This window comes from Dufourea novaeangliae, unplaced genomic scaffold (assembly GCF_001272555.1).
Source record: "Dufourea novaeangliae isolate 0120121106 unplaced genomic scaffold, ASM127255v1 scaffold16, whole genome shotgun sequence".
NCBI lineage: Eukaryota > Metazoa > Arthropoda > Insecta > Hymenoptera > Halictidae > Dufourea > Dufourea novaeangliae.
This window is the reverse complement of record NW_015373891.1, coordinates 1,315,015-1,342,188: the sequence shown is the minus strand read 5'-3', so window position 1 is coordinate 1,342,188 and position 27,174 is coordinate 1,315,015. Positions and strand designations below refer to the sequence as shown.

Below are 27,174 nucleotides of genomic sequence, written 5' to 3'. Positions count from 1 at the left end.
TCACACCCTCATAAATTTGTTTTTTACACAAAATCGAGCCTCCGCTTCAGTGGTGGGGATAACTTTGCTCGTGTCGCATTCATCGAGGGATTCACAAAAAAATTTCCAAAAATTGTGATAATTTTTAAGCGTCACACCAGCAAATACCGCTTACCAAACTCTCTGCTCCCATTACATCTGTCAGAAGCAACTCATGAGACCGCGCGAAAATGAATCCCCGTGTGAACCGAAGGATTTCTCGCGTGGAACGTCGCTCGTATCCAAAGTCAGGCTCTGAGTTTTGAAGGGTTCTGGGCTCGTCGGTGGGTCGACGAGCGGTAGCGTTGTTCCGAGATTTTATAGTTCCTGTGCTTGTTTTTTTTTCTGTCTCGGGAAAGTGCCGTCGTCGTTAGAAAGGCATCATTGTGCGTGTGCCGACGACGACGACGCGATCTCTGATCCATGGAATCGGGTGTCCCGATCGATGTCGTCGTCCCAGCCTTTGCGGCTGGTGGAAAAATCAAATCTGGGAATATAGATCTCGTCGATGTCGTTCGAGTTCCCCCGTTTGTCTTTTTTTATTTTTTCTCTTCCGTTAGTTGACACGTCGCGACTAGGCGACCGAGGGATCGTCTCAGAGCCATCCGCTGGATACATCGTGACCGGATATCGGCTCGATCCCCTGAAGTCGTTGCAACTGCGTCGCCGAACCGTTTCGCTTCAGCGTCACAGAAAGAGACCCGCTGGCTACCACGCTTTCCTCGGTGGTCGACGGAGTCAACGGGACCGCGGTGACCACTGCTGTGGAAAAATATACGGATGTTTACTGCAGGGGATGTTTCTACTCCTGAGGGGCTTGTTAAACCTTTAACGCTCAGTGTTGGACTGGTGAAACACTCATTTTTAAAGGGCGTCAAATTCTGTAGTCGGTTAATATTTAACTTTTGTCAGCAAAGATCTGTACTTTCACTGATTCGAAGTAGATGTTCATGTTTTCAATTGAGAAATTTAACACTAGATTTACGGACGATAAACACATATTTGCCTCGATCGGTGGATGGACGTGAAAAACTTTTGAAAATGTAGAAATTTAGAAATTGACTAATTTCTTCACTTTCAAAATAAAAATTCAAACACGTCTCTGAAGGTGAGTCATCCGTAGCTAAGGATTAACTTTTGCCAGTTCAACTACAACACTCATCCTCCCTTATTGCATACAACACGACTATTTCTGACTCATCAAACTTAAGACGAAAAATAGCACAAAATCTTGAAAAATGAACTCACCAGGTTGCTCGCTAGCAGTGTTGCCCTCAGGATTATCGATGCTGGGCTGTTGGCTCTGCGTTCCCTCGTGTCTTCTAGGAGGAGCTTGCGTCAGATCTGGTCCTCTGGTGGGAACGCTACTGGCTCTGTACAACGGATGCTTCTTCGACACCTTCGAAACAAAGTTCGAGGCGATTGTGTGCACGGGTTTCGTGCGCAGGGAGACCAGGGCGCTCAGACCGTGAGGGAGCATGTGATGGGTTTCGTGATGTTGCGACGGTTGTGGTCGATCCGAATGGCGGGCCTGAACATCGCGTCCGGCGGTCTCCAAGGAGGACTTCGAGTCCGTGGATCCCTCGGACCGTGAACCGCCGTCCTCCGAACCGGGCGAGTACACAGAGTCCTCCGAACGAGATCTACCTGGGAACAGAAGAACGATTGCCTCTTAGTATTCGGTAGATGCGGCACATTTAAATATACAACTCGAACGTGACTGGCGATATAAAGGTACGGTGGCCTGTGTACGGCGAGAGTAATTTTAATGGATACGCCGAATCGAATATCAGGAAGAACTTTTAAGCGGGGAAATTCAAATGGAGGTTTCAATCTAACGTGTGGAATTTGTGATGAGATTTTAATCATATGTTTACTAGATTTGCGTACGTTCTGAATTGAGGATTTAAGTGATTAAATGTTTCAGAATATTATTATTATTGTTGTTGTTGATACTATTTTATTACGCCTGGGATTTGAGTCGCGATGAATGATTCAAGATTGTAATCATTTGTACAGGGTGTAACAAAAATTATGGAGGACCCGGAAATGAGAGACTCGCGTTGTGATTGGTCGGAGTTTTTCGTTAATATCTCGTTAACAAAGCCTCGGATAACATTTTTGTTAAGGAAAAACTTGTTTTAAATCAACTCACAAGTCTGGGTTCTTCAAAATTTTTCTTATACCCTGTTTAATAATCGATGTGATTCACCAGTTCTTTTAGCGAGTATTGATTCTTTGACCAGTCTCTAGTATTGACATTCACATATGGGACATTCCACCCGAAATCAACACTTTTTGGAATAACATTTCAAATTTTGTTGACACTTGGATATGTTGTAGTCTTTAATGATATATAAACGGATGTGGAAGGATTTTTGAAAATTTCAAATATTGTTGTTTCTACAGCCGTTGAAAACTTGTTTGAAATACAAGATGAACTACAAATCGTGATTAGTAGAAATTCTCTGTTATGAGCAGTCCGATCAAAAATGTTTTAATCAGGTATAACATGGTCTCAAGAGAATTTTTACGTGATTATAGCAAATTTTTTGTCAAATCTTTTTTTTTCATGATTTTTTAAGGTCACCTACAATTTTCTTTCAAAAATTCAATTAAACAAAAAGTAACACATATTATGTCATGATACCGAATTCGTCTTAAAATCTTCTAACAGATAGGCGTAAAAAAATGATAGGTATATTTCCAAAAAATTGAAGGTAACCTTGAAAAATCATGAAAAAAAAGATCTGATAAAAAATTTGCTATAATCACATTAAAGCTCTCTTGAAACCATGTTATACCCGATAAAAACATTTTCGATCGAACCGCTAATAACAGAGTAATTTCTACTGATCACGATTCGTGGTTCACCCTGTACAGTGTCCACCTTTTTTCAATAAATCATGACTATTGACCTAACGAACTGACCAAAATGAGTCCATAAAGTGGACAAAATACACGTGAAAATATTTCATCGAAACCAACTTACTCATTAACCTGGAGACTCTGCCAGTCGTAGCCGCCTCGATGATGTTCCCCCATCGTTTTTTCCTCGAGCTGTTTCTCATCTCTCGAACTTGCCTGCAAGCCAATCCGGGCACGCTGTTCGTGCTGGTGCTATGAGGACTCTTCTTAGGCGTGGTCCCGGGCCCGAATATCCCGCTCAACGTCGAACCAAAGAACTCTTGCGAGTTCTCGTGCTGCACCTGCTGTTCCAAGCATACGAACTCGTCTACAGGCGGCAGACTGCCGCTCCCCCCAGGCTGAGGGCCGATATTGAATCCCTTCATTAACCGACGCTCCTTCTGACGGTTCTTCTTACCGCCCGCACCTATGGACAGCTCTTTAAGGCTACCGTCTATGGGGCAGACAGAAAACCAACGGACTACGCTCAAGCAGCTACTACGAAAAAAAAAAGTCAACCTAAAGGAAAACTTAAGAAACTAAAGCGTGCCAGCTACGTGTTAACCATCCCCTTTTGGCTCCATAACCAACAAGTGTAATTAGCTTCCGTTCCAACCCACGCTCCGTCTAAACCATCATCCAATTACCGATATACCATCAGATTTTCGGTCCCGAACCACGCGCGATCTTCTTAATTTCAACTTGAACCCCGAGGTAACGACAACGTAATATCCGCGCCAGACGATCCTTGATTGCATTAATTAGACCCCCGCAGTTCGCCGGATGATTAATAGACGTTGGTAGGTAACGAACTTCGGAACTTTCGTTCGAGATGGAGATCGAGCCAGCTACACCGGCACACATCCATCTTCGGAATTTTCTATTCGTGCCGTGATGCTTGTGAACTTGAAGTTTCTCGAACCCAGTTGTCGAGGGACAAAGAGAGACGAGGAAGAATCGTGGCTGTTGTGCGTGTGTATAAAGCACTAAGAGTTCTAGGCAAATTATGGGGAATAACTGAGGGCACGTGCGTTAACGCGATCGCCTATCCCGTGCAACCAAGCTCACCGGTACCGGCTCCGCTGGCTGTCGACGTGTTCATCCCAGAATTCTTCAGGATCTCGATCAACTCGTACCGAAACGCACTGATGTCCTGCTTGATCTCGTTCACGTCGTCCTCCGTCACGCCCTCGCTCTCCGCCTTCCTTTGCTCCACCGTCACGTACCTCCTAACCAGATTCCTCATGATGCTCTGGTACCGGAAGTCCCGTTCGGACGCCTGCTTCGCCTTCCGCTGCGGGCAACGAACAAAAAGGATCGTCTTTGTAATTTCCGGGCCGTATTTATTACCCCGAGGCGCACGGAATTTCGTATTTTCGTTGTGCACGAGCTGACTCGAGAAAATCGATTTTATTTCGTTTATTTTTACGATGGGTTTTCTTTCGATAAAAGTAAATAATTGGAATGTTATGATAGAATATGTATGAAGAAGGAATGGAAGATTGATATGTAATATTTAGGCAGTAATGATTCAGCAATTAATATAGTATTTTCTGTTGGTACTCAATGTTCTAGATTAACCCTCGTACAGCGAATGCAGGGCCGCTTTGATGCATCTGTAACTATTGCTATATTCTTTGTTGTTATGTGTAATATATGAACTTGAAGATATACGTAAAATTTTATGCACAATTTCCTCTTTAAACCTGCGTACAATGGAAATTCTACTATGGGTCAGAATGACCCTGCATTCGTTTATCGTGTCGGTCCCGGACCATTCGTCTTCCGAGGGTTAAGCGTTTCAAATAACCATCTTCATCTTCAGTTTCGTTACTGTTTAGTTACAGAAATATTATTTTACTAACTTTTGTGACCATTTGTACAATGTCACCTTTGTCAAAGAAATCAAGCTGTCTCTTAAACATTAATCCTAAAGACACAGGCGATGATAAATAATATTTTTTAGATATTTCATATTTTTTAGGCACGACTGGGAATACGTAGGAAAAACTCATTCAATTTTTTGGGCCAATATTAACCCTTAATATTATTTTCAATATTTAATTTAATGTACTTATTTTTAACCTTATATTATTAATTTAATAATCAATCAAATTGACGCCTCGAGGTAATAAATATGGTATGACGAGGATCGAAGGAATCCCATGAATATTTTTAGAATATTTTCATTTTACTCAGCACTTACTTTAAAAGGATGCTTGTTTATTTCGATGTTTTCTTGTGCGAGAATGCAAAACAACCAGTTGTGTAATAAGTAATATGTAATAAAAACTCCTACTTTACCAGTTAAGGGTTAATACTACTCACTAGTGCATCTACGCAAATATATTTTTCGTCAGGAAGCACATGTACATGCATGTAATATCAATAATTTAAAAATATTTTTCAATCGGTCAAATCGATGAGATCTCCGTCAGGGTCTTTTCAGGGTTCGACGGAATTAATCTTACCCTAATCGTTCGCATGTGCTCCTTCTTGGCAGCTCGGCTGTGGCCACAAAGCTTCCGGTACATCCATTGGCCCATGTACCACACGCTCTTCGGGGTTGGAATAATGTTGAAAGGTGGTGGGACCGTTCCGCCCTCCTCGAAATAGCTGATCCACAGTTTGCTTCTGGCGAACTTCCATTCGACGTCCGCGCGTTCCTGATTGGGATCAGAGAACACGATGGTCACACGAAAACGCTGATTCGTTCGTTCGAATCCAAAGGGATTAAAGATAGAGGATCACTCACGGAGATCAGCTGATAGGAATGGTTCATCATGGCGATCAATAGGTTCAACAGCACCACGATGTTGATCACCGAATAGGTCCCGAACATCAGCATACCCCAGAACCTGGTGAACGCTTTGATGCCGTCCAGCTCGAAACTCTCGAGATCGACCAGACCGAACACCGCCCAGAAGAGGGTCTGCGCTGTTTCGAAGAGGCTGGCGGGTGGGAATTAAAAGAATGTTATCCGAAATACAGTTTAATTATAAATTGTTCATTGTGGGGATATAATCTCGTCCTTATGAAAGGAAAACTACTTCGACTCATAGTTTCCCAATCTTTTTTGACTCACCATCCTCTTTATAAAGTTTTTGTTTGTTCATTGCCCCCTTCTTAAAACTTTAAATTGAAATTTAAGAGAATAGAATAACTAGAACACCCCTTCAGAACCTATGACCTAGACCAACGTTCGTTTTCTTATTGAATTTACGATCTTGTGACTACAGATGTTTATGTAATTTCATACTTTTTATCGATTAATCGATAAATATGAAAATTAAATATAGGATTATGTCTTTTGTAAATTGAAGGTGTCATGGAGGCAATATTACCATTTTGCCACCTTTTTTCTCTGTTGAAGTTACGTCAGTTTTCATTTAACAGTCGTGTAGTGTGGGCCATCCAATTTTATCAAACAACGTGTCATTGTAATAAGAACTTCTTATCGAAATCAATCGTCCGTTGTGTAACCACAAAGAAAATTACAATAAATTTTCGATTGTGAACATATGTCAAGGGAACCACTGTTCTCCGTATAAAATTTAAGATCTTCTTCTTACAAAGATGGCTCCAACACATTACCATTTACAATAATATTATTTCATCAACAACCAATTCAGGCTTATTAATATTAAAATACATACTTTGCAAAACGTCGCCACACGATGCAGGCATTCGAGTCGGTGGTGACGCTGGCGTTAGGGGAATAAGACATCGCTGACGGACACCTCTTCTTCTCCATGTCAGCGTAGTACCAAAGTAATTGGTTCAGACCTATCGACAAACATCGTTTCATCGCCAAATTATCTATTACACGGTGCTCGTAGATATTTTTTTATTCAATAGAGGATTCCGATCTGTTTACCGCAAGAGAATGCGAACAGCACCAGCACGTAGAGGAAGAAGAATTTCATAATGTCCATGACCATCCTGGACAGGGAGACTTGCAGAGGTCCGAGATGAGGGTTCACCGAGAAAATGTAGACGAGTTTCAAAGAGCTGGAAGAATATGAAACGACTCTCTGTTCAATTATACGACGCGGTTAAAGGGCGTTGACGAGGACAGGGCAGCGTTTTAAGCAGAGTGAAATTAATGCTGAAAGAGAAATCCCTAATTATCTCCCAGGGTGGAACTCACGCTGTGGCACGTTAATGGCATTTCGAAACGGAAAAATTCGTAATTACTCGTCTAATTAAGACAGCGGTGTTACGCGTGAGAAGAATTCTTTGCAACCGGTACAATAAGTTAAGTGTAACCGTATGATATACCTGATGCAGGCAAAATTACTGCATCGAAAGATGAACTGAATACACCAATTTTACTAAATACACCAATCTTGTTTAAACGAATATTTCATTATTCACTTACTCAATAATTTCTCTTGTCGAATATAATTTAATTAAAACTTCTCGTTTTTCAACCTCGTTTCCCTCACGGCACACTTGAACCCACAGTTAAACTTCCAACAACGATACACTCGTATAATCAATTTAAATACGTAATTTTGATATGTACACTCATTGAACTTTCGATTACTTTCGAAAATAATTCAATTAATAATCTCGAAAAATTTTTGTGAAACACCAAAGATCCTCTCACTGCTATATGTATACTATGTTCCTATAACAGTTCATATTTTTATTTTCTCTTAATTTTGACGTATGCATACTATCCTTAAACCCGTAAAATAATTATCTAAATAAATAAATAATTGCCATAGACTAATGACCTGAATATATTGGCGGCGGAGAACAGGCCCTCCGATATAAGCATCGGGTCCCACGTGTCCCATTGTTCGCGTTGCAGTTCGATCACGGTACCGGCCTCCTGGCTCTCCATCTCCTTCTGCACCCTGTAGTAAGCAACTACACGTAACGCGACGGTGGCGACGTAAAGTGAGTTCGTGACGAAGTCGATCACGTTCCACATGTCGTTCACGTACTCCTCGAGGCCGACGTCCCACAGCTGCTTCACCTCGGACCAAATCAGACCGGACACCCACGCCAGGATGAACCTGCAAGACACACAAATATAGCACACCCCGATCTGACTCCATATCATCGCGTCTCCCTGCTGTCCTTCGCGACATCGGGCACGAAAACGCGAAGGCCCTCGAGAAATGTAATTTCGAACGACGACGACGACGATGCTCCCGTTCCCCCTCTTCGATACGAGTGGAACGGAACTCGAGTGTATCGCGGAGGAGAGTGGAAACATCGCGAAATTGGATTGCATTTTCACTTTTAAGGAGATCATTCTCTCTGTCTGTCCCGGCGGAGATGAAATATTTTTTAAACGTTCTATTCGACCTACTCGAGCTTTTGGTAATCTTTTTTTTTATGTTTTGCTATTGACAAGTTGGGGATCGTGGGATTAACGAGGGGTTAAATTAAAAATTTTTGTATGGTTGGATACTTAACTTGGAATGTACAGGATCGTCGGCTGAGATGGGAAAATTCGTTATGGAGATATAGAGTTTCGAATAACGAATAGGAGGTAGGGAAGTACTTCGTTATTTTTAATCGTCTGAATGTGAAAATTACAATTTTTATGATGAAATAATACTTCTTTTTGAATGAGAAGATATTTGGCAAAGAAATATTTAATGCCATTAACTGTTTAGAACTCAGGATAGTGCTTTTAGAGACTGTAGCTTTTCGAATAAAATTATGACCAACTCTGATGGTCGGTAATGGGTAGTGGAATCCACAAAGGGATCAATGTTCATGAGAAAGTATGTTGAATATCTTGAGGAAAATTTGTTTATGTAATATTCTATTTTCGAGAAAATTGTCTGATAAGCATGCTTTTTCCCAATAAGTAGAAATTGCATGTAGTGAACAGACGTCAGCAGGGCTGTGCAATGGTTACGTGTACCTGACACATTAAAATACATTTTTCTAAAATGAAATCTCTTTTGCAGACAATTTTCTTTCATGAAGTATCATCCTCTTACGATTGCAACTCGGATGGAATTATTTTTCTCCACCTTTCACTGAAATATGGTACACAATTCAAGAATCTGGAGTTAGAAACTGTATTTAGTATAATAAGCTTTTCGGGATAATCACACAGTGATTCAGTATCAAAATTTAACAGTACATCAAATTATTCAGCACGGAGCAATAAAAAATTCTAAATCATATAACATTTATGTGAATAGAAGTAGGATAAATGAACAAATTTTTATCAATTCTAGGGATCCTCTTTGACGATCTCATCATCCATTCACAGTGTTCGCAGCATCCTTATAAAAGTCTGAATTTTTAAGGAATCTTTTTTCTATCTTCTATTGATATATGTATACACTTTTAAAAAGTGGCACCCCAACTAAGAGGTTAATAAAAAGTTGACCTTCGATTTTTGGAAGATAAAAGAAATATGTGTTTGGCCACTTGGGTTGCTAACTTTTGATTCTGGACCATCAGCCTAATTTTCCCTTTCGAACATAAAACATGGTTGCATGTGCACCAGCTTCATATACTTGATTCACACCGTACATGTTTATTTTCCTTAAAACTTTCTGCGGCTCGATGCAGTTTTAGACAGTGGGATCCGCGAATGCGATGACTGGGGATATAAACTTTCGCCGTGGACTACTTTTCAATCGCGTCTGCCGTTTCTCTGAAAACATGTTTACCCGCCCGTTCTATTGGGCTTTGAAATCGCCGAATGAATTGATTCCCCCGTCGTGGTATGTGACCTTGACAGAGATTCGCGGGGGAGAATAACAGTGGGCATCCGTTCCGGTTTTTATTCGCAATGTCGACGAAACAACGGTTAAAAATATTGCCTTACCATTCGACGATCGTGGGCGCTGCACCCCGTTTCGTTGGCGCTGGCTCGTCGTGCTCGACGACGCCGTGGCCCATCCAGTTGCCAATCACGCTCTCTATCCTCTGACTAGCTAGAATCAACATGACTGTGGACAGAACGCGTCGGGGTTAGATTCTGTTCGCAGTCTTGGTGAAAATTTGCTCGTTGCTGTTTATCATGTTAACACGTTGATTGCCGTGGAGGTCACAGATGACCAACGACAGATTTACCAAATACGCTACCAAGGGTCATCGATGACCGATGATATCAGAACTAATTAACTTATTCATTATATTTTGTTATATTTTGACAACTTTTTTTAATTTCATCAGAGTTACATGTAATAATTCCCATTATAATGTTATTGTACATAATAAAACACAATTTTTCTTAACTTTGATCAATAAACCCTTTTGAAATATTTGAATTATTTTTATTTCTGATGGTCCAAAATTGAACTATTTTACGATCAAATAATAATGATCGTCTACTTGTGAGTTAGATAGAAAGCTTAATGCCGGTCACTGATGTCCGCTATGGAGGTGAATGCGTTAACAAACTAAAAACTGTATCAAAGCAACATTTTGCTTTCACTTTATTCGAACCAATAAACCAACTAACTCAAACCAACAAGTCACAGATTCTTGAAGCTCTTAGACCTTACAAAAATCTATTCTTTTTAACATTTCATTATAAATATTATCTTTACTATCGGACCAAAATATATGGTCCCTAGCAAAATAAATGTACAAACTATGGTAGCACGGCTTACCTTGATCATTTTATATTATATTCTAGAATTATGTATTTCGTACAGTGAAAATATTGCTGTAACTCTGTTGGCAAGAGGCGTAAAATTTGTCCGCCAGTCAACGTGTTAGCAATGATATCACAGAAATTCTTTTAACAATTGTCATTTACGTTATTCAAAATCATCCTGGAACTAGTTACCAAAGAAGTACATAGGTGTGCAAAGTATTAGGCTCATGATAGACTTTCCACAATATGTTACTACTTTCAATGTATCAATGTATTAACTGCACTCATTTACTTTCTTTACAAACTCTAACTTTCCTCGATCAAATACGTGTAACCACGAATAATAGCCTCTTAACCACACCGACTGCAACAGTGGAAAAGGTTATACGTAGTCAGACAATTTTACTTCGTTTTTTAAAAGTATGCTGCAATATTAATTTTATGGAAAACTTTTGTGACGGTATTTAAATAATCTAGCCTCTTTGCAGCGTACAGTAAATCCTTCACGAGTGTTTAAAGGCTCCTCGGCACTGAACATTAAATATTTCATAAACTAATGGCCATATACGCCTGAAACAGATATTATTGGCTTCACAATTCCGAGCTCACTGTGCTAAACCTAATTAAAGAATCAGTGTTACACCTCTCCTCGTCAGTGCCGGGGACCCTTCGAGCACTCATCGACGATCTACTGTACGTGTCAACCATATTTGGGTTGACGTGGCAGTCAAAGTGTTAATCAGACGAACTTCAACGCAGCCAAACTACAACCTTCCGATAAAGGTGACTGCCTACAAAGCAAGTCATGTGAGGGACCAATAATGATTGACGACCGCATCAGTACTCTTTTTCTCTCTCTGAGCATCATTCCGTAAACGACGGATATAAAAGAAGTCCGTTTACATACATCCCGCTTTTCGCCCGAAAGTTTATCAGATTCCGGTCGGCCTCGTTTCCTGCGACGTATTTTACCTTTCGGCACGTCGGCCAGTCAAACATCGGGGTCCCAGTTCTAAACAGTTTACAAATACCTCTCAGTACCGGCGGTTTACGAATACCTTTCTCACTACATACCAATAATAGCCACGCGGTAATGCTCTAAATTTGAGTCATCGGGAAACCATTACTACTAGGATGAAACGATCCCCTTCTTTTCTCTCTTCTTCCGTTCTCATATCTTCCATTACAAGCTGCTGGTCCTCTGGTTCCCTCTGGCGGTTCCCACCCTGAAATTCCTGCGATCGGAATCCACTTACCGGCTGACAGACACACGCGTCCCTTGTTCCTATTCCATGGTCCCTTCGGTCGTTTAAGGGGTTGGACCACTTTGGATGAATGTCAGACATTTTCGGCAATTTTTTTTGGGAAGATATTTAAATAAATGTTAGTGTACCGCTTTCGACTGAAAAAGTTGTATTTTTTGTTTGTTTGTATGATTGTATAAAATGGCGGTGCTAGAGCCGAGATACGCAAACATCTTTCCCAAGGCCGTTCTCCACGGTGTTCTACCTCACGGCTATATTATTTGATCTAGAGCAAAAAACCAAAGATTCTTATTTTCTACATGCCAAAAACTAAAAAAATATAAATCTATTGATTTTTGGAAGTATTCATCTGTGCGGAAATGGTGAAGAGAAAGTATCATCAAGTACATCTTTTCGCAGAAAAATTTAGTACAAAAGTGTCAATTACTAAAAATCTGTTAAAAACATCGCAAAATTCATATATATATTTCTTTAGTTGTTGACATCCAGAGAATAAAAATCCTTGGTTTTTTGCTCCAGGTCAAATGGTGTAGCCTTGAGGTTCGAACACCGTCGCTCGAAAATATGCGTTGTTTACCTCAGTTCTAGTCCCTGTATTTTGTCAGAAAAAACACGAACAAAAAATACGACCTTTTCCGTCGAAAAATATACAATAAAATACTTCATATTGAATTTTCCATTTATTTCATCATGTTCCCAAAAAAATTGTCGGAAATGACTGACTCTTTCCATTTCGAAACTAGGTCGCGAATGCGAGATTCGTTCGTGCACGATTTTCAGAAGGCGATCTGCTCGAAGGATTCAGGGGGAAAGATAGTCATTTACCCGGAAGTTAGGTTAACGATATTTTGAGGCGGATACCACGCGACCGTGTGAGGTAATGCACTCCTCCTGATCGCGGAGAGTGTAGGTGGATTATTCAGGAACGGAGCCCGGTTAATCTTGGTTAGCTGCGAGTGTGTAAACCGCAGGTAACGACGGTTTACGGTACCGATCGACGACGTTGACTCGACTTGACACCGCTAATCTGGCCGTAGATTTCATGTTACCGTTTAGAGAAGAAGGTTTCTGGTCCGTCGAAAGATGTTTGAGTTGGAGATTCGAGACTTTCGCGGCTAGATACCGTATGAATATTATAGAGGGTGTCTAGTTCATTCATACAATTCGTACAATCCACTGTATGGAAAAATTGGCCATACAAGAAGTGAATAATTTCAAGATGAACATAATTTTGTGTAATTAATTTCATTGTAGATGTGATATCAAGGTGACACACGGTTTTTAAAATGGAATTATATAAGTAACCTGCATTGACATTTCCTACGAAAAAGTGTTAAATTATCTTTAGAAATGCTCTACGTGTTCGTTATTTAATTCCGTGAGCAACAAACCGAATAAATTAGCAACCATGAAATTCAATCGGGATATTATGCAAAAGCAATCGTCGAATGGTTTAGAAGTGAACAACCGGGGCGTATATATACTCACAGAGGAACGTGAAGTAGGAGGCCGAGTGACAGATGAACTTGATGAACGGTTTCCTCATCGTCTGCCCGATCACGCTGTGCGGCGCGATGATGTACGCGACGCTGTAGAACGGGAAAAGTACACCTATCCGCACGATATCCACTGCCTGGAGGACCATGTTTTTCCGCCGGAAACCCGGAAGGCCCTCGTACCAAATCGACGCCAGTAGCTGCTGCACGTTAGGATGCGCCACGAACTGGAAATACCCGGGGATAATCTAATGTCGGCCGACAGTTTTCGGTCATGTCGCCGGGAAATTCTACTTATTACGATCTAATCTTGGAGTTAGAAGCGGAGACGCGAGTCCGATCCCTTCAAGACCAACGCGATTACGTCGATACCGACTCGCGGCTCGACCCCGTCCGATTCCCTTCGGGACGATACGATTGAACTTTCGACGGCCGAATCAAATATTTACGGGGTACTTTAACCGAACTGGGAACCGAATTCGCTGGAAGGTCGATAAGGGGACGACGGCCGGGGCTGGGGCCGTCGATTTTTATGAAACTTTCAGTGGACTTAGAAATGTAAATAGATACAATCCTGTAAGTGATCCATCCACGAGTCATCTGAATCTGTTTAGTAAAGTTAGGGCAACTTTGTGTTTGTGTAAACGGGCGTGTGCATGGGATATGAATTATATGAATCTGAGAAACTGTAGGAGGCATTTTCATAAATATATATACCAAGATTTGGAATGAAATGCCCGTCACTTTTTGTCCGTATTGTAAATTTGAATAAGTTGTAAAATACGGTTATAAAAGAACTTTTTGTTATAAAGAAATTGTAATTTGGAGAAATTGCTGAAAGCGTATGATTGTTCATAAAAACCTATGAAACTGGTCTATTAAAAGAATTGTCCTATATTTTACGGTTTACAAGATATACCAAGAAGTGGTTTCACTTCACATCGACGATTTACTGTACCTACTTCTCAAAAAAAAATCTCTGGCTAATTGTAAGAAGCAAACAGATAGAAAAGTATGAAAATTAAAGATTTTTTCACCAGTGTTTGCATTAAACAGACATTGGATCTTTGCTTGCCTTCTTCTGTCGGAACTTGATGGCCAGCTTCAGGCGATTCAGGTGCATCCTCTCCCCGTGCTCGAAAGCTGGCCCCGTGGGATCGTGATTCAGGAGGATCTCGAGCTCCTTGGAACTTCTGGTGTGATCCAACAACGCGGTGGCGAAGTCTTGACACTGCCTTCTAAGCTCCTGTAAGCGAAACGTTAGTGTTTCGGTGTGGAGACACGCGTGAATTGGGAGAGCCGTGAACAACAACATCAACAAAGTCACGGGACAAGATACTGTAAAGGCGAGCTTGTGACTTTCATCGATCGAGAGTTCGTTTCCCTGCGCCACTCGACAGCAGGTGGGACACAGCGTCCCGAAACTTATTCCAGGAGCAACGTTCCCTCGAGCATGATCAAAGTCAGCGTTGCACGCTCTTGAGTGCCTTTAACTGGGGAACTTTCGAAAGTTTTTTATGGAAGAATTTGGAAAGAACGTCGCGTTTTACTTGAAGGAACGGATTAAAAAAGTTGGAGCGTGCCCGCTGCTCGAGTACCAATTCAGCACCTTTGTAATAAGGAATTGCCTCGAGAAATTCAAGGGAAAGGAGAATGATAGAAAATGGCCATTTTGTGTAGTGAATGGGAAAGTTGTAAAAGATGAAGTGAAAATGTGGAAATAAGACGAAGATTAACGTGTTAATTTTTGACGCCATTAAATTATATGAAAGGACCTTCAATTATTAAACCGTAAGAATTACAATCTTGTAACTACAATTCACAACAGAATAAAAACCTTAATTGATTTACTATGCCAGACAACGTGTCAATATTTATGTACTTAATAACAAAACCATAAACGTTGTATTTTATGATGATATACTTATAATTTTTTATCATAAATGACGACACACTATTCATTCTATAAAAGATTTTTTTAAATATTCGGCTAACAATTTTTCAACTCCAAGTGGTGCCCGAAGTGGCAATTCACCATTTTCCCCATTTTACCTTGGACACTATGAAACGAGGTCCACGAAAAGATCGGACAATAATTTATTCCCCTTCGATACGTACCGATCGCCTGGAAGATTTAAACGATCATCCCTTACAATTTGTAGCGTAACGGGCTTCATTGCTTTTAAATTGAAGGGCCAATAGGGAGGGTTCGTTTAATGGCCCAGGAAAATGGTAGAAGGTATATAGTTCGAACGAACGAAAATCGAAAAAAAAAAAAAAACGAGGTAAACATGATTCTACAGGGTATCGTCGGACGTCTATTCGACGGTTCGTTGAAGGAGATCTCAAGATGGTTCGATAGACCGTCATTCGGGAGGAATGGGGGAAAAAAGGGCCAGGCAGCAGGTATAGCCACTTTTTTGCCGTGCAAAAAGGCGAAGGCGGGAAGGGGGCTTTGCTTCGTGTAATCTATTTTCGTTAATCGTTTACCGATCCCGCGACAGGCTTAATCAATTTGCTACCACGGATGATTTATTTCAGCCTCGACATCGTTCCCAGAGAGGTCGGGGATCGGGTGATCTTCGATGTCAAAGTTTCGTGATACACAGAGGAATCTTAAGGTCTTCTGACGTTGCGCGTCTGCCAATTGATTACTCCACGGAACTCGGATAAATGGAACCGATTTTCCGGTACATTAGACTACCAATGGAAAGTCTGTGATGCTGGGATCAAGGCTCGTCTGGGATCCTTGTCCAGTTTGCGAGTTCGAACGTACAGCACACACTGTTTTGTCGCTCAACCTGGCTTTTTCAGAAGATCGTCCAAAGCATATCACGAACGAAATCACGTGGCGAGATATCTCGTCCACCGATGATGAAACAAACGAATTCTTATTAATTATTCTCACTGTAGAGAAAATGCAAATTACATTCAGTGTTGTGAACAATCTTAACAATCTGTGTAATCAAAGAGTGTATTGTATTCAGGAATATTAATCCGAATGAATTGTTGCATATTAACATAAATTTAGAAAAATAAAGTAAATAAAGTTTCACAGCATGATTTTACAATTTTCAAAATTTTCTTGAACACTGTTATTCTCGAAACTTTACTGTTTTATGTGGGTTCCTGATGCAGAGAATAATTTTAAAAATCCCCAAAATCTTCGCGTTCTTCAATTTCCGTATAGAATTCGAGTAAAGGAGACGATTTCCTGCAAAAAAAGGCGACGTTGGATGGGAAATCGCTGACGGAAAGATCAGGAACGACGCGCGTCGAGGCCTCGTACTTGGCGGCTCCGCGCCAAAACAAATATTTGCGACATCAAAGCGATATACGAAGCGACCGGTATGTTTTCCTAATATCACCGAGTGCATCGCGTACTTCGCACGACCACGAAGTTCAACGGTGAACGTTAATATCGCGCGACCGTGAAAACCCTGGGACAACCGTGTCCCTGTCTTCTGGTTCCGTTGGATTTTCCTACCGATCCCCGCTTTGAGACAATCCACGAGCAGTATTTCGAGACGTTCCGGATCCGACCCACGTGTTCCTCGGGTGTTTACGAGAATTAACAACGGCCCCGTTTGCTACGCGGGAAACGCGACCGTCTTGTGTCAACAAAGTTGTCCGCGAGACATAAGCAAAGCGTGCGCGAAACTGGAAGACCCCGAGAAACCGTTTCCTGCGATTCTCGCCTCCATTTCTCTGCGAGAATTCCTTTTGTGTCGTCTTTGCATGCTGGTATTCGACAATAGCGATGGCGGACTGCAATTCAGTTTAAATTTGGGGTTGATAATATTCTGTGGAACTGATTGTATGCAGTTTCGTGTAGTGAGAAATAATTGAAATTGATGTGCAATTGATTTTTTGTTATTTTTTCATATTCACAAATATTGATTAATTTTTTTTAAATTTGGTAAGTTTTTTCTATGTTGAAGGATTTATTTTTGAAGTGTTCAGCTACCGTGGGAAATTGTGACAGTTTCAGTGGCTGAACAAAATAGTGGAGATCAGTATATAAGGATACTCGTACAATTCCTGTTTATATCACTGACGTTTACACTTATAATCAGTTTAGTGGAACTTAAAGTGATCAAAAGGGTCAGCAATACTATCAGTATTTATGTATACTGAGTACGAATGATTATTATTAGGGATATGTAAACATAATGGCGGTTCTTTCACCGAAAAAAAAACTAAACTTAAACAACTAAAAAGAACACCGAAAGTTCCAGTAGACAGATCCCCGAATCTCGAAGCTCCGCGAGTTTCCAGCGCGAAGTCTGGAACGTATCTGCGGGGCAAGAATATATATCTTTCAAAGAAATAAAATCAATGACGGGTATATACATGGAAGAACAAAAGGGAGACTCCGTTTCACCCGTACCTCTTTCCTTTCGTGTTCACAAAAAAAAAAAGAACGCAGGCATCTATTCCCATTTCCCAAATACCGTCGAAGAGACGTCGCGCCTCCGGGAACATTTTCAGCTTTTCCCGGCGAATCGGCGCAATTTGTCTCGAATCCAATGTCGAAAGGTGGAACGAAACCGTCGAATATGATATCGCGAGCTTCGCTTCGACGATTCACAACGGATCGGTCGCGAACGCGAGCGAAAAAACGTAATCGAAGGGAAAAACTAGAGCGAACGGAAACGGAGTGAAACCCCGAAGTTCAGAGGGGTTGTTTTATACATCTTTTCGCGGACACTTTTTCGGCCTGGGTATCAAGTTTCCTACCAGCAAATTGAATTTCGCGGTCTGCCCAGCATAATTGAGTACTTCTTCAAGTTGAGCTATCGTTTACCATCAGAAAAACGTACACTGGATCGATTTGATTGTTTCAAACATCCCCTTCCGATTGTTCTGAGATTTTCGAAAGGATCAAACCAAAGTTTTCTATTCGTAGATTGTGAATTATCGAGTTGTTTGCACAGTTGAGATCGCGAAGGGTAGAATCTCGTGATCAATAAGTCACTTTGGATTTTTGCCAAAACATAGAAGATGGTGCGGGTAAAAATATGCGACAGAAAAAGGGGATAAAGGAATAGAATGGAGTTTACAGTGAGGCGAGCGTGTCAGGAATGGACCGTACGGTGATTTATTCTTATATAAATCAAAAGTTGCTCGGTGCCTTGGTGAACGGACCGAATCTCCCTGCTTAAGAAGAATGGGCTTTAGGGGGGAGATCGGCACGCTTGACAAAACTTGTTTCTGACTTGAATTAATTGTCTCGTGGTGGTAATTTAGATAGTGGATTTTCGTGTGGAAATATAGGATCGTATGGTTAATTTACTGAAATTAAACAGATAACTGTTCAAATTATGATATCGAAGGTTCAAGGTTTCGAATATAATCTGCATGTGTTGCAGAATCAGCCCTACAAATTATTAGAAGAAATAATTCTTTCTGTAGCTTCCCTAAAAAACGAATTTCGGTAACTCGCAAATTCCGATTTCTAAAAAAATTTCACAGATTTGTAGGAGATCACAATAGAAATATCGAATAATTTTCCGTTTTTGCTGATATTCGATTCTTCGGGGTGAAACCACCCCTTAAATGTTAATGTGTCTTTTCCTATTTTAGTATGTATTTTGAAAACTGTAGTAGATATGAAAAAACTGTTGCAAAGAAAATTTAGTAGTTGCTTATGCTCTACAAAACTGTGCAATAAAATTGTTGGTAATTTATTTTTTAAATAAATAAATAAATAAGCAAACAAATTTTTAACAATTTCATGACACAGTTTTGTAAATCATAAGAAGTCATTAAATTTTCATTGTAATAGTATTTTGATATTTACTATAGTTTTCAAGATATATAGGAAAATAGGAAAACACATATTAGACTTTAAGTTGTGGTTTCACCCTGAAGAACCGACTATCAGGAAGGATGAAAAATTGTCCGACGTTTCTATTAAGGTTTCCTACAAACCTGCAGGGTTTAAAAGAAAAATCGGAATTTTCGGGGTACCGAAGTCCCTTGTATAAGTGAAACAGTAGTGACGAAAACCTGTCATTTTTTTCGAAGAACACATGAATTCTTCGAAAACAATACATTATTTTATTTTCCAAAAAATCGAAATTTTATCGAAACTATAAGCGATTCTGCATTGTCTAAAGAATATTCACAGTTACGTAAACCGTACATTTTTCTGTCTCACCTGGTATTCGCACTTAAATTCGTGCTCGAGAAAGGAGAGCCTCCGAAGTTCCCAGGAGAGCTCGAAGGCAGTCAGAATAGGATCCTTTGAGGATAGAGCTATCAAGGACGGCGAAGCCAGCGCTCTGTAGGCGTTGATCCGACTTCTGGAATGCTTCAGGGAATCGTCCTTTCTGGACGTTACGCATTCGTCGCACCTGTGAATGACAGATGAGACGAAACTGAACGTCAAAAATGCTTGTAAATCTTAAGAAAAATTTATGTAAATTATTAACGGGTATTTTCTGTATTCTCGTTAGATCAATTTAAGTTCATTAATGCTGACCTAGTTTTTGTCAATCGATTTTCAAATAATTATTGGACTGCCACTTGGTACCATAAATATCATCATCAGCTTAATGAGTTAATTTATCGTACACTATGTTAGCCGATGTTTACGGATATTCAAAATGTATTTTCGGTAAGGGGTTAGAGGCTCATCGCATGTGACAAATCCTGTAATTCAATTCGCTGGATGAAATTTGAGCCTGATAGGGGAGCCTCGCAGTGCATCTAGCCTAACTTAATTAGTTTACGTGGGTTCTGCTCGAAGATTGCAAGGGCAAGATGCTAAACCAGGCTGGGGAAATTAATCGGAGCGAAATAGTATACCTAACGAGCAATTGTAGCTCCCCATGTATACGTTTCACTGAGGTCATTTATGGATTTAGTTGCGACCTTCGTTAAATAATCATTAAAAATTTTGTAGATTCTATTTTACTTATTATTATTGCAACTTGTATTTTATTATTCGGAGGTTCGTAGCGTTTCAGGCTGCTTCTATTTATCTTTTTACCGAGAGAGTTAGAAGTCGATTGATCGTACGAATATACACTGTCGTGGAGGGATGCTTCGAATTTATCCTGAGAGAGGATCTACACTTTTGTTTTGCGGTGAGATACGTATGAAAAAGGATGAGTAAGCGCAAAGTGACTTTACGTCATGCTACGTTAAACGTGTATGAAAAAATACACTACTTCCACTGGGAAATTTTACAGCGTCTACCTTATTTAGGACATTTCCGGGTTAGGTTGTAAAACATAATATATGAACATATTTTTTCTTTATCCCTCGAGTTTTTCCTTTTCTTTTTTATAAAATTATTGCATCGTATTTGTTGGGGCGAATAAAGACTTAATGATAATAATAATTTACCAGATATTGATCTCGCAAATGATCTTTCGTTTAGATTCACAAGATTTTGTAAACTCGAGTGTTATCCACGATCATGTTGAAATATTCTCTAACCAGCAGGATAGAAACTTTATTTAACTGGTTTAATGAAATTATTCGAGAAAATGAAGTAAATTACACAATAAATTATTCTATTTCCTTTATAAGGTCGTGCTTAGTCGCCTCCTATATCTTTATTATTAGCACTGTTATCCCTATTATCCCGTGGTGTTAGCTAGCAGTAAGCAGCAAATTGTTGTTTGTTCGCAAAATTGTATTAACTGCTCTAGAAGATCCTGCTTCCACAACCGACTGCGCGATGTTATAACGGAAATATTATAATACATAAATTGACCACTAAAGATCGTAGTTTTATTCTTGAAACTCTACGAACCATCCGAAGAATTCGAAGGGTTATTGTATTTATAAATGGCGAAATTATTATTTTTGAAGTGTCACTTACCCGCAACGAACATCGTGAGGCATAGGCAACGTAGATCCACGATCCAGAAGAATCTTAATGATCTCGTAGTTGTCCCTATGAGCGGACAAAATTAGGGGTGTAATGTCCGGCGTGAAGGTAGCTGTGTCCGGCGGCACTGCTTCCCAGCTCTGGAAACGCAAACAACAATTTCCCCTCACGTAAATCCATAACATTCGAACGACTTCCTATCTGAATTTCTTGTGTAATGCCGCAGAGATTTCCGTCCGACATGAATAATTTTTACGTGACTTATTATACTGTATAATAGTACGATTTCATCGTCAGTTGCCAATTGAGTTGGCATCTGGAGCAGAGCTGTAAACCTTTCGAAGCCAACCAGCTTGGCGCTTGGAGACCAGGGTGTTAAAAATTGACCTGGATTCGGTACGCAAATAAAGTTCGAATTATGAAATGTATTCTTATGTGGTATGCAACGTGACAACTATGGACACCTACAGTAAATCCTTTATGAATGTTTGAAGGCTCCTCGGTGCTGAACGTTAAATATACTTTAAACTAATGACCATATGGAGCTGAAACGAATATTATTGGTTTGAGAATTTCATCCCCTATCATTGTGCTAAACCTCATTAAAAAGTCAGTATTACACCTGGGGATCTTCCCTTGTCCATGCCAGGGGGCCTTTGAACACTCATCGAGGATTTACTGTACTCTGGACCGACATGAAATTTGACTGAATTGTTACCCCGACGGTAGAATATACCTGTTTTAACCATTCGTTTACTAGTAAGAAAAACACACATGAAGAATCTTTTATTAGAGACCCTGAAGCCCAAAGACAATTAAATCAAATTCTAAAAAAATTTGTTTTCATTACTAAATAATTAATAATGTACTATGAAAATTGATTTTTCTTACTTCTGTCACTCTTCTAAAAAACCGATGATACCATCGAACTAAGACCAATAAAATCGGAAATCGCTTTTTCTCCCCAATGTCTGCTAAAAAATCCTCTTAACCCTTCAGCTCGAGAACTCGATTATGGTCGACTATACCTTCGAAACGTTCAAATTCAGTGACCAGTGACAATAGTCACCTTTTATCCTCGACGAACTATCGGCAACAGATGATTGCACTTGCAGCCACTAAAAGATTTCTTATCGTTACATCTCGACTGAAACCAATGATTGGTGGAAACCGTTCAGAATCGAGTGACGTTGACCACGGAACGACGGGCTGACGTCCAAACAATCCCAAACGGGAAAACGGTAACGATGTTAACGAGAAGCTTTATTTTCCACGGACTGGACGCAATAAACAGCTCGTCGTCCCTGGTGGGGGAAGGTCCGTTTCAACAATTATTCCCGAAGTTCCGCGTAAGCGGATTCCCAGAAAAATCCGATTAAATTAAATCCTCCGATACCCTGTCTCTTTCCGCCTTCGTCTCCTACTTTCTTTTTCGAGTGCTCGAACGCGTTAGTGAGCTTCGTCAAAGATGGGATCCGGTCGCTTCTCTTTGTCCAGCAGCTCGCTACGAGCCTGGAAAAAAACTTGGCGCGATTAAAATGTAGCCCGACCTATTTGTCGTTGGAATCTACTTAACCCGTCCCTCTCTGGCCTGTCCGAGGGAATCGACGGAGGAATTTCGATAACTGAAACGAGATTGCCTCACGGGAATGGACGCAATCATGACGTAATTACGAGGCACGGCGATCAAGATGAAAAAAAAAAACGAATGATCGAAGCGTAGGGGTTCCGAAAGGATAAAACGGTTTTGTGATAGAAATGACGGAATTCGACTAACGTGACGCTCCCCGTTTCTGTGAAGTGTCTCTTCGTGCTCCAGGAGAACCTCTACCGCCTCGACGAATTGCTCGGAGATGGCGTGGAGACGAGCGTCCTTGGTGTCGACCTTGTGCTCGAGCAGTAGCTCCAGCATTTCCAATTTTTCGTTATCGATCGCCATCAGAAGGGCCGATCGTCCTAGAGGATCCACGCAGTTGATATTCATATCGGTTTCCTGGGCACTCTGGAGCATCCTGAAACAAACAGATCCGACCGTTGTTAATCACGACTTTGTTGTCGTTGAATAGAAGAATTGGAAAAGTATTGTTTTTCGCCTAACAAACGTGGGTACACGAACCGCTGGTTTTAGCGAGACTGACCCACAGTGAACGAGATTCAAGGACGATTGATTGGTTCTTGTTTTACTTGGAGGATTTTTGTAAATCCTGGTACTGGTTCTAAGCCAGTATATTAATATTAGAACTATCACACCAGTGAAAATGACTGGTTTTACAATTTCATTTTAAAATTCCTATTTCATATTACATTTTTTTTCCGCAATGATGTGATGACTTTTGCAGCGATAACTGAAGGTGTAATATAATGACTTTTGTTTTTGTTTCATTATTTTTTTGAAAGGAGATTCACCAATTGACCTAGGAATGGCGTAAGTGTCTGGAAAGTGATGAGGAATATTTTTAAGACTAGATTGTATTCTGGTTGTTTGTGAATAAACAACAAATCTATGAAAAGAAGGCTACGAAATAATTTGTGCACCTAATAAATTCTTCAGGAGTTGGATCGATTCTTTCATTTTCTTGTGATAACACACAAATTTGAGTGGTAGAGAAACTTTTCTTCATTAGTTAATTTTTAACGAAGACCGAAATGTTTCCTTTGGGGCCGATTAGTAGCATCGTAGTTGTAGGTGTGTCACATGGAAGGTAGAAATTCGAATGGAGGAGAAACTTCTATGTTTGGTAGTACGTATCGATCTGGGATTCCTGAAATTAGCTTTTGTCAAAAATTAAAAAACCGCCCTTAGCCTTAACGCACACGATCCGCTTCATAAAGTTTGAAGGGACTGAAACAATATAGGCCCTTCTAGTCCTAAAACAGCTAGGTACTTTGCGAGACAACAATAACAAAAGATGAGTGTCAAATCATATACCCTGTAAGGAGTGAAGAACGAGAATCAATGTTCTCAACGAGGTCAGGAACAACAGAAGAATGTTAGAATACAGTTTACTTTTACTTTTTTCAGAAAATATATTATTTAAAAAAAAAATTTCCAAAAGAAATTATTTTTTTTTAAATTTCTTCCTATCGATATATGGACAACTAGAAACGATGTAAAATTTATCCAAACTTTGTTTCAATATCTTTTGTAATTTACGAGTCACAAGTAAGTAAAAAGACGTCTTCGGATAGAAAGGATGATTCTTCCCTTAAAGTCTGAAAGTAGCACCAATCAAATAGGATATAATTCTCAGCTTGGTCCCATAAACAATTGATCGAAGTTACAGAAGAATCGACACGTTTTTAATTCAGGGATGAAAGATACACCCGGAAATCCGATGTTACCGATATCCGAATCACGCTGCAGACGTTTTTCCATAGCCGTGACACTCGGTGTCCGCCATTATTCTCGTGATACGAACGGCGAGACCGGCCAGTTCGAAACGACGTATGTATTTCGGTCTGTCCCGTTTACCAGACCGAGCCAAATGAGAATTCCATGGCCGCTGAAACTCCCTCGTAGATCGCAATCGGTATTAATTGCGTCAGGAGCACCGCGGTAAGGATTCCTGGAAGTTTCGGGATCACGGAACGGTCGCTCGTTGGATAATTAGATCCTTTGTCGTCGCGGCACTGGGACATCCGCCGCGCCTTTGACCTTCCTCCCAACCCCCACGGGATTTCTCGTCCTCTTTAACGCACCAGAGACCTACATACATCCGGCTGATATCCGCTGGACGCCCCGTGGATGCTCGTTTGCATGGAAACAACGATACTCAGCTGCGATCACGGCTGTACCCGAGGGTTCCAACACCATTTCCGGTTGAAATAGTAACGGGAAGGGGTACTCTAATTTCGCGGTACTTTACGACGACTGGAAATTTAAGTACAGTAAAAGTTCATTTATTCTGTCTAGGACAAGACAGGGGTCGAGTAACTGGGGCGTTTGAGGAATGTGAGGTTATGTACGATTTCTGTGATTTTCGGTGGATTATTATGGAATTGTGCTCGTGTAACGGGCATCCAACAGGAAATTCTATGAATTGGAATTGTGCTTAAACTGATTTCTGTGTGGAATATTCTAAATTCGAAGGTTCGGTTTTTCACTAGCGAACTATTCTTGTCATGATGTAAGATGGCTGACATTTTGAAGACTGTCGCCGGTTAATATCTAATTTTTGTCTGTTACAGTAGATCTCCACGTTTTCAGTTGAGAAATTCAAGTACGTCCTCTAAAAAAGAATAAAAAAAAAATGGAAAAAAAAAAGGTCTGTTTGATATCGATATTTTCGAGTTTAAAATAATAAGATACAACGTACGTATATACCAGTCTCATAATTTCGTTATACCGATTCAAGGGTCTGGGCGTTAAATGATTAAAGTGACTGTCTTAATGTTATAAGTTTTGGAAGTTCACTCACAGGATTCAACCGATAGAAAGTACAAAAAAACAACGATCTTTTCTATATTAATAACTAAAAAAACTCCAAATTTCGAGTCATGTCATTGTCGCAACAATGAAAATTATTTTTATATTTAAAAGGAAAACGACTGATTTTATTTAATGCCAGCTTAATAAAAAAATCGTTTTTACGTTGACATCTACGTTTTCTTCGCGTTCCACACGTTTTAGCACGTTTCGGGAGGCACGTGCTCGGGCACAGACGGTCATAACGAGGGAAACAAACGGTGGACCGGAGACACGTGCGTCTTATTTGCGAATGATTAAACGCTCGTCTAACCTTATGTATCCAGCAGATTCGTATAACGAGCAATCACGAGTTCCTCGAGGAGACAACGACGGAAAGGATCGGGTACGTGCACGAGGATGAGTCTTATCGAGTTCTTCGGGGCTAAGGTTTCTTTAATGAGTGCGGGGGCGTTAGAATGGACTGAATGAACTCTCTCGTTTCCGAGGACTGATTATTGCAATCCTGTAATGGATTAACAAGGGAAGGCACGGAAGTGTCCCCCTCCGATTTTAATGAAACTTCGTGCGTCTGTTAAGCAGTCAAAAATAAGGGATCCGTAGTTTTTTTTATCGGCTGAGACGCGACTTTAAGGGGTAAAACCACCCCTCGAAGTTTCGATCCTCATACCAGTTTGACCATTAAGCAAATCAGAATATTTTCTTCCATAGTTGACCAATGTAACTTGTAAATTGCAATAAAACTGCTGATTTGCAAATGGAAATCTATTTAAAAAAAATTAAAACCTTAAAAATTGAAAATATGAGATACATGTGTTCAACTAGCAGTAAAAGATAAAAAATTATCTAGGCTAGTACGTACGTAATTTATTAATTAACTTTTATTTCACTTTATAACATTTGATCATTTGAATGTTCAGAAAAGTGTAAAAGTCATTTGATCGGTAATAGAAATCCCCAGAATCCCATGCATTCTATTAATATTCACCACAAAGCAAAGTTTTAGTCCTGACATTCATCATTTGAAAAACGAACAAAAAAGCGTATAATCTATAATTTATGCAACTATCTCGTCCTTAAGTCCAGCGGATCTCGTGTACCCACATCTAAATGGATTTTTGATCTCCAATGGTTTCAGTCTATTTCCCAGTGGAGAGCGTGATATCAGAATTCTTTGAAAGTTAGGAGGACTCACCTTCTCACAGAGGCCACATCACCGCGTTCCACCGCGAGAAGATATTTCTTCTCATGGCAGGACAGACTGGCCATTTCCTGGTGCGGCCTCACCACGTTCTCTTCCTCGTTCATCCCATGGATACTGTGCCTCTGAAATCGTCGTAACTTTTTATTACACTCCTGGCGTCGATGCTATCGCGTCCGGTTCGAAAAATGAAACTTCCCCGCGCCCTACATTTCCACTTGAATCGATACCGTCGTAATTCGCGGAACTGATTCGCAAAAAGTATAAAACGAAACAGTTCTGCATATCAGTTATCTTTAGTGCAGGACAAAAGATAGTAGAAAATGTGTTACATGTCAGTTATCTTTAATATAAGACGAAAAATAAAAGAAACAGTTTCGAACGGTATCTATCCTGTAAAAATTGAAGACAAAAATTATTTCATAGG

At 40.3% G+C, this 27,174-nt stretch overlaps 1 protein-coding gene across 1 annotated transcript; it reads right to left on the bottom strand.

Annotated features, from left to right (window-relative positions):
- Positions 1-350: 350 nt before the first annotated feature.
- LOC107187679 (transient receptor potential-gamma protein) lies at positions 351-26,869 on the bottom strand. The gene is made up of 16 exons (XM_015575825.1): positions 26,742-26,869; positions 22,884-23,132; positions 21,112-21,285; positions 19,438-19,633; positions 14,350-14,520; positions 13,267-13,501; positions 9,737-9,860; positions 7,668-7,952; positions 6,803-6,936; positions 6,582-6,711; positions 5,681-5,876; positions 5,397-5,591; positions 3,994-4,219; positions 3,011-3,379; positions 1,267-1,665; positions 351-777 (listed from the first exon to the last, which is right to left on the bottom strand). The coding sequence occupies exons 1-16, from the start codon at positions 26,852-26,854 to the stop codon at positions 614-616; spliced, it is 3,360 nt and encodes a 1,119-aa protein (XP_015431311.1). The 5' UTR covers positions 26,855-26,869; the 3' UTR covers positions 351-613.
- Between the last annotated feature and the right edge of the window lie 305 nt (positions 26,870-27,174).

Bases quoted from the DNA above. Each gene is read 5' to 3' on its own strand.
- LOC107187679 (XM_015575825.1), bottom strand. From the start codon at position 26,854: ATGAACGAGGAAGAGAACGTGGTGAGGCCGCACCAGGAAATGGCCAGT. The intron at 7,953-9,736 runs GTAAGGCAATAT...TGTGTCTTGCAG, and splicing joins GCGCCCACGATCGTCGAATG to GTTCATCCTGGCGTGGGTGT. The intron at 4,220-5,396 runs GTAAGATTAATT...CGTTGCCCGCAG, and splicing joins AGCACATGCGAACGATTAGG to CGGAAGGCGAAGCAGGCGTC.